Source organism: Nelusetta ayraudi, unplaced genomic scaffold (assembly GCF_046127955.1).
Source record: "Nelusetta ayraudi isolate G7.1 ecotype Tasmania unplaced genomic scaffold, CSIRO-AGI_Nayr_v1 ptg000135l, whole genome shotgun sequence".
Lineage (NCBI taxonomy): Eukaryota > Metazoa > Chordata > Actinopteri > Tetraodontiformes > Monacanthidae > Nelusetta > Nelusetta ayraudi.
The window spans coordinates 6922024-6929241 of record NW_027466185.1 but is presented as its reverse complement, the minus strand read 5'-3'; the positions used below and the strand labels follow the sequence as shown (position 1 = coordinate 6929241).

The 7218-nt window shown below is 42.5% G+C and overlaps 1 protein-coding gene across 2 annotated transcripts; it reads left to right on the top strand.

Annotated features, from left to right (window-relative positions):
* Nucleotides 1–4415: 4415 nt before the first annotated feature.
* coa6 (cytochrome c oxidase assembly factor 6) lies at nucleotides 4416–6942 on the top strand. Of its 2 annotated transcripts, none has more exons than XM_076011303.1 (3): nucleotides 4416–4650; nucleotides 4903–5063; nucleotides 5187–6942. In XM_076011303.1, the coding sequence occupies exons 2-3, from the start codon at nucleotides 4920–4922 to the stop codon at nucleotides 5283–5285; spliced, it is 243 nt and encodes an 80-aa protein (XP_075867418.1). In that variant the 5' UTR covers nucleotides 4416–4650; nucleotides 4903–4919; the 3' UTR covers nucleotides 5286–6942. The 2 variants fall into 2 exon arrangements, with proteins under 2 accessions (XP_075867418.1, XP_075867417.1); XM_076011302.1 differs by having other exon boundaries at nucleotides 4875–5063.
* The last annotated feature ends 276 nt before the right edge of the window (nucleotides 6943–7218 follow it).

Here is a 7218-nt window from a genome sequence, read left to right as displayed (position 1 = left end):
TGGCTGGTGCACTCCTGGTTCTCCCTGATGTTGCACTTATTCATGTGTATTTTGTATTAAAAGGAAGTATTAATTTGATTCTATGGGTGGGAAATGCGACTTGTCCAGGGTGTCCCCTGCTTTCGCCCTAAGACAGCTGGGATAGGCTCCAGCAGACCCCCGTGACCCTGAGCTCGGGACCGAAGCGGGGAAAAAAAATGAATGAATGAATGAATGGGTGGGAAATGCAGAAATGTAACTGGGTGAGCAACACAAAGCAAAATTCTCAAGTGAAGAACCAACACGTCAACACTGTGCTGCAATACTTTGTTATTTCACTGGTTTGTTTTACAGTTGTGTTAACAATCAAGTAGTATTAGTGTGAGTACTGGTTGACTAATATACTGTAAGACTTGCAAAAGAGTCTGAACGTACAAAAGCACCAATGCGTACCATTTAAAGGAAATGTATTGTATTGTATTGTATTGTATGTATTATATTGGAAATGTCACAAAATTGAATTAAAAATGCACATGTAGTTCTTTCGTCAGATTAAAAAAAAACACTTGAAATGAATAACTTTTGCTTTGGGTTGAAAGTGGTGAGACTTTGTTTTATATACAGGGCAGTTTCACTTGCAAAAAGCCATACATCAGAAAACAAAGTAACTGTTGTCAGAAATGATCTTCCTTAGCATTGGATGCTGTGGTGTGTGTGTGTGTGTGTGTGTGTTTGTGTGTGTGTGTGTGTGTGTGTGTGTGTGTTTGTGCCTGTCAGTGAAGCCCTGTAGCAATGACACTGGTAACCATTTCCAAGCTGTCACTAATATTGACTTCCACTAGTCACAACTGGAGGTCAGCATCCTGTGGACACCAGCGAGCTGACAAAAGCCAGTCGATGTCTGTGTGTGTGCATGTGTGCATGCGTGTGTGTTTGTGTGTGAGTGAAAGGGAAAAAGGAGAGCAGAATGATGTGTCGGAAGCTTATTACTACTATGCAGGTAAGCATGTCTCTGCCTCTCGCTCTGTGTTGAGATTCATCGCTGGGGTCTTTTGGCCTAAACCAAGAGAGGATCTGCCCCATTGAACTCTGATTGATTCAAGTTCGATCCAGCAAGCTTGAAAAGGGAACGGGAGAGCTGAGATTCCTGTTGTGGGGACTGTTGTGGTTGTCACTCGTTGTCAGCCTCAAGTGGCTGCCTGTCTGAATCTTTCATGGCACAGTGTGTGTGTGTGTGTGTGTGTGTGTGTGTGTGTGTGTGTGTGTGTGTGTGTGTGTGTGTGAGCCTATGAATGTGAAGAACATTTGAACGCTTGTCACAAAGTAAGCGTGTCCGTCTGTGATCTGACATTTACCTTTCTGACGGTGAAAAAGGTTGCGCAACAGATGTTGGAGTCATGTGACTCATCCCTTATTGTATACGTTCCCCAGTGCAGGAAGGGAGGACCACTGACTGGTCTTATATTGTGAACAGCCAATCGGTTAGAATTGACTTTAAAAGTGACTTGGAGTATACGTTTGCTTTTACATCAACTTTTTTCACAGTCAAAGGGAAAATTAGATTTTACAGTTAATATGTACAAGCTCTTTATCATGCCAGCATTTTCTTTTCCCAACTTCAAATTTACAATGAATGGTTCTCCATGTTTGCTATATTGGATTATAAATATCAAATATCAATGCTTTCTTTGTCTAATAGCATCACTTGTGCTTTGGCCAATGCTGTACCGTATGGATCATGTTGTCTGCGCTCTGTTGCATTTGAATTATTTATTTAATTCTCATGTTTGGGAATTTGCATATTGATTTGGTTTCCATTTTGTTTTCAGGGCACTTTGTAACTTTCAGAATCTTGCTTTTGTGCTTCTTCATTAGTCATTGTCCAGTTCAACTCTTCATACTGTATTTATGGCTAAAAATTAAAACTATTCAACAGCAATTGAATACACTCACAACATTGCTCTGCGGTAATTAGAACCATTGATAACTGATTGATGAATTTGTCGAAACTCCCTGAAGTTCACCCAATACGAGCACTTCTCTCGAGCAGATCGCTGAACGATGATGAAGCGTCCAAATCAACTGGTTATCAAAACCTGCAGGACCAAGAGGAAACCATCAGTGTATGTAAGGGCTCAGTTGTTTTATTCTCTTTGATACTCTGTGGCTACACTTGAACACATGTGGCACACGGCACAGAACACCTTGACATTTGAGTTTGGTTCAGACGTTAACTGACAACCTCCTGCACGCGCCGCACGTCCATTTTCATCTAAGTGTTCCTCTGACAAATGTTGTCACCCGGCCCTTGACGCTCTCACTGGGCTGACACTGACTGACAGGGCACAGCAGGCAGAAAAATAACTGAGCTGCCAGGTTGTTTCTGGGCTGTTTGGATTGTGAAAAACAATCCTTCCCGTGAAGTGATGGATGCATGCTTTCATCAAGCTGCAGGTCAGGAACTCTGTTATATTTGATTGAAATATGTTTTCCATCCGGCGACACGGTGGTGCAGTGGTTAGCGCTGCTGCCTCACAGCAAGAAGGTTGTGGGTTCGATTCCGGGGCCCGGGCCTGGGACCTTTCTGTGTGGAGTTTCCATGTTCTCCCTGTGTCTGCGTGGGTTCTCTCCAGGTTCTCCGGCTTCCTCCCACACTCCAAAAAACATGCATGTGAGGTCAATTGAACGTTCTAAATTGGTGTGCATGTGAGTGTGAATGGTTGTTTGTTTCTATGTGGCCCTGCGGTGAACTGGCGACTTGTCCAGGGTGTCACCCTGCCTTCGCCCTATGACAGCTGGGAGAGGCTCCAGCAGACCCCTGTGACCCTGAATAGGAATAAGCGGGTATAGAAAATGAATGAATGTTTTCCATCCACTGATTGCCAATAAATATTCCAAAATTGAGCCTTGACGGACAATAACAGTAAGTAGATAAGGCAGAGGGTTACTTTTAAACCATCCTAATCATTGTTTCCTCTCTTTCTGAACTGATTAATCTTTAGTTTTCTTTCGTCAAGCTGTTTTGTTTAAATGTGTGAAGGAGGCGGGGCTCATGCAAAACAATAGGAATGGGAACGTTAAATAACGGCGGGTTCACAAATTCATGTAACAAAACCTGGATGTCATGGAGATGTGTGCGAACTTTGAGGTCATAAAATGAAGTTGGAACGGACTCAAGGTAAAAAAATTAAATTGAACAGATTAAGAATGTGGCTATTGAAGTGTCAATCACTCTGGAAGATTTATGTTTCCTCTATGTTTGCCTCCCCGTCACCTCCGAAAGGGTTGCTCGTTTTGGAAATGTAAGAGGCTTATCCCGATTTCTAATGCTGTACAATCACAGTTGGTCTGACGTTAGCACGCCGTGTAGGCCTGAAGATAATATCAGACAGTATCAAGAGGGGGGATGACATAAATCCAAAACTCATAATCTGACACTGTAAGAAAAAAGAAAAAAAGTCAGAGCATCGACGCAGCACTTTCTGTTGCTTTCAAAGAGCTCCTTCCAGAAATTGTTGGCCTTTGGCAAATCTATATATACGTGAGAAAACACTCCACGGAGGAACCTCCAGCTCGTAATCTCTATCAAAGCAAAGTTGAGGAACAACACTTGGTTCCAGTGAAGTGAGGTCACCAAACGCAGCATGACGATGAATAGTGAATGAAGGTTTGTCTCAGAGGCCTCTCAAGAGACACAATCAAGTCACACACACACACACACACACACACACTCACGCACATGCACGGCAGCAAACATTTCAGAGGAGGGTGAGCACGTCGCCGGAGTGCTTCTGTCTTTCTTTTAAATTCCCTGCCGTTCTCACAAGCACGCAGAGTGAGATGGATTGGTGCGAGGTGCCGTGGCAACCAGTGTGGGTCTATTCTCTGACGCCGTGGCAGAGGAGGGGAGGGTGGGAGAGACACGGGGAGTTCATCAACAACACACATTTTCATTCTGTCACCCTCTGCCTTGCAATGCAAACACACTCTCGACATGCATAGAAAATCACGTAGTGCAAAGGAGAAAAGGTTCACTGGCAGAAGAAAAGTATTTAGAACTACAGTAAAATACACACACACACACACACACACACACACACACACACACACACACACACACACATTACAGGTAACTTGTAAGTTGCTCACAGTGCTCATAGAATTTATGACTAACTCGGCTCTTGACTTCACCGCCATTTAAGGGCATACTTTCTGTCTTTTCTTTCTTTGCATTTTTTTTCTACGCAATTTGCGAAAACTAAATGAATATTAGGTTGTTTTTTTCATCAGTTTTCCGTTTATTATGAGCTCAGTCAGCTATAAAATCACTGATTCCAACCTGTTGCTTCTCGTATTTTTCTCTTATTGTTTGTTTTTATTGGATCGGCTGCGCCATCCGGTGGATGATTACGCTCATCGCGGAGTGACGTCATCACCATGCGACCAGGAAGTGTGTTACAGTACGTCCTTCACGTCTGTGCTGCATAACAAGCCAAGAAAAAGCAACAACCTGCCTTTATTTTCCAGTAACGGCCATATGGATTATTTCACGGGGGTTTATTGAGTGACAAGGGACGAACACACGTGTTTCTGAGGCTAATACACACTTTTAGAGCTTTAAGTGTGTATCTCAAGAGAGTGACAACAAACTGAGACGGTGACAGTATCTGGGTAAGCTGAACGCTTTTCTTGAAACACGTTATGAGTTGTTTCGACTTATAAATATTATGGCATTATAACAAATAGAGAATAGCACATGTCAACGGCGTGCAATTTGCACCGGTGTTGGATACGTCTTGCGTCGATCTGATTCTAGGTCTTGCAGTCATAGACTAGAAATGTTAAAGGCAGCAGTGCATATAGTTTATGGATGTGTGTTTTTTGATCATTCACAGCGACCCCTCTTGTGACGATCTGCCCCAGGGTCTCCCAGGACCGCGATGTCAGCTCCAAACTCCACAGAGAGGAAGTCGTGCTGGAACTCCAGAGACCAGCTGTGGAAATGTCTGGATGACAACGGTGACAAAGCCGAATGCTGCCAGAAGTACCAGAGCGAGTTTGAGGCGAATTGCCCAGCTCAGTGGGTAAACTGCCCCGTGCAACAATCCACACAAGCAGTAATACAAACAAACAGAAAAGGTGGAGGAGGAAAAACATAGGCTTCCATTGGCCGGGGTATTGATCACTGCTTCTGTCTTTCCATCCAGGTGAAGTATTTTGCAAAGAGGAGAGACTTCCTAAAATACAAAGAGAAGATGGAGTCAGAAGGTTTCACACCTGCTGAAGGCCCCAAGCAGCCTTCCTAACAAGAGGACTGCGGATCATCTGGACTTTCAAAGTGACAGACCACTCAATTCACACCAGGTCCAGTGGTGCAGGACAGTGAAGAATTCACCAAATGTTGTCAGTCTAGAGTTTGCAATTGTTATTTATTCATACAAGTTGCAAGCGATACAAATTGCTGAAGGAATGATAATTTATTTGACCCGCTGCTTTTTGGGAACATGATTAAAGATGCAAAACCGCTGAGAAGATCTGAAGTGATCGAGGAATTAAACTTGCGTGAGGAAATGGAGAAAATGCACTTTCCTCCCATTGTTGGATTCCACAGGATCACTGTTCATAGATTCTATTGCAGTGGCATCCAGTTGGCGTGACGCGTTTTTGTATTGGAATTTACTTGTTTGTGTAAAGAAGAAATACAGCAGTTCAATCTGTGGGGTTTATTTTTGTTTTATTGTTTTTGCATATATATAGATATATATGTATTGCTCTAACTCCCGCTCTTGTCCGAGCTAAATAAAACACCAAGGCGTCAATTTATGCATTTTACAGTTCATTTTTTGAAACAGATGAAGGCACATTATATTACAAATCTGTGCGTATTTACAAAATAGGAGTGTCCCCTGGATCACAGCTGCAACACTGTAGAGATGTAAGAGACCTTCAGCAGAAGTGAATAAATTACAAAGGAAGAGAGCTGGCTCATGATTACACCAGACGCTTCACACTTTAAGATGCATTCATGTAAAAAAAAAAAGAAAAGAAAAGAAAAAAAGCCCACATATTGCATTCAATTTGTGGAAAAAAAAAAACACCCCGTAAAGCATATCTTTAACATTATTGCACAGTTCAGTTAACGGCATGTGCAAACCTTTTCCACACCAGGCAACAATCGATGTGATTTGACAGCTGACTGACTTTATCTTCCAACTTTTCAGTTTCTCTTTCATTCGAGAGACAGTTCCCCCCCAAAATTGAAACTTTTATCAATTCACCACTCGCCCCCGTCTCCATGGTGTCCAGAACTCTAAACAAATGGAAGCTTATTGTGGGCAAATAATAAACACTGTGTCTACATATGTGCTGTCATCCGCATGTTTTGGGACGACACAGCAGTATGTTTAATCTCAGGACTATGTTGGAGTCGGCTTGCTATACTTGTGCGACTCACATGCACACAGCTTATACATACCATATCTTCCGAGCACATAAATGACACCATATCTGCAATATGTTGACATTTTATGGACTTTTTTTGTTTTGTTTTCCTTCAAATTTCCATTTAGGAGTGGTGGTGAATAGTGTCCCTTTAAGGCTTGCTGCTGAATGAGAAAGTTCTGTATTTGAGTAATAACACAAATAATGTGGCTGGCTGGAAAAGACCACTGAGTTCAAGGGATTTTTTTCCAGCTATGCAAGCAGAGTCTTTGAATCTTGGAGAACTCACGACTTTGTGGCTCAAGATCATTTGCAGATCCTCACCGCTCCATTCAACCTATGTGTCAAATTATGACACCGGACATAATACAGTAAAGTCATTCATTCAATAAAATGCTACGTGGAAAGAAAAGCACTTTCGGATTGCACATTGGATTAATAGCAACCATGATTGATTGAAGAGTCTCTGTTGCCAAAGAAATAAGTGGATGAACAAGTTGCTTGAAATGCTGTGGAAATAAAAATTAAAGAGGTCGAAATGTTCACAAATCTTGGTACGCTGAGCGGACAGGGATGTTACTGCCAGCAGAGGGCAGCACACTGCAAGGCATTCCTGGTATCCGACAGCAATACCTAAAACTGCACAGGTACTTCTGCAAGGCAAAGGCACTAGAACTTGCTGCAACAAGCAACGGCAGATTGATCGGCCAATCATCCGTCATTCGCCTCGGAACTTTGGTCGAGATCCATATTTCTTTGTTTTGTTTGTTTGTTTGTTTGTTTTTCTGCTTGGATGTA

Coding starts and splice junctions, on each gene's coding strand:
- coa6 (XM_076011303.1), top strand. CDS start 4,920: ATGTCAGCTCCAAACTCCACAGAGAGGAAGTCGTGCTGGAACTCCAGA. Junction 5,064..5,186: donor CGAATTGCCCAGCTCAGTGG/GTAAACTGCCCC, acceptor CTTTCCATCCAG/GTGAAGTATTTTGCAAAGAG.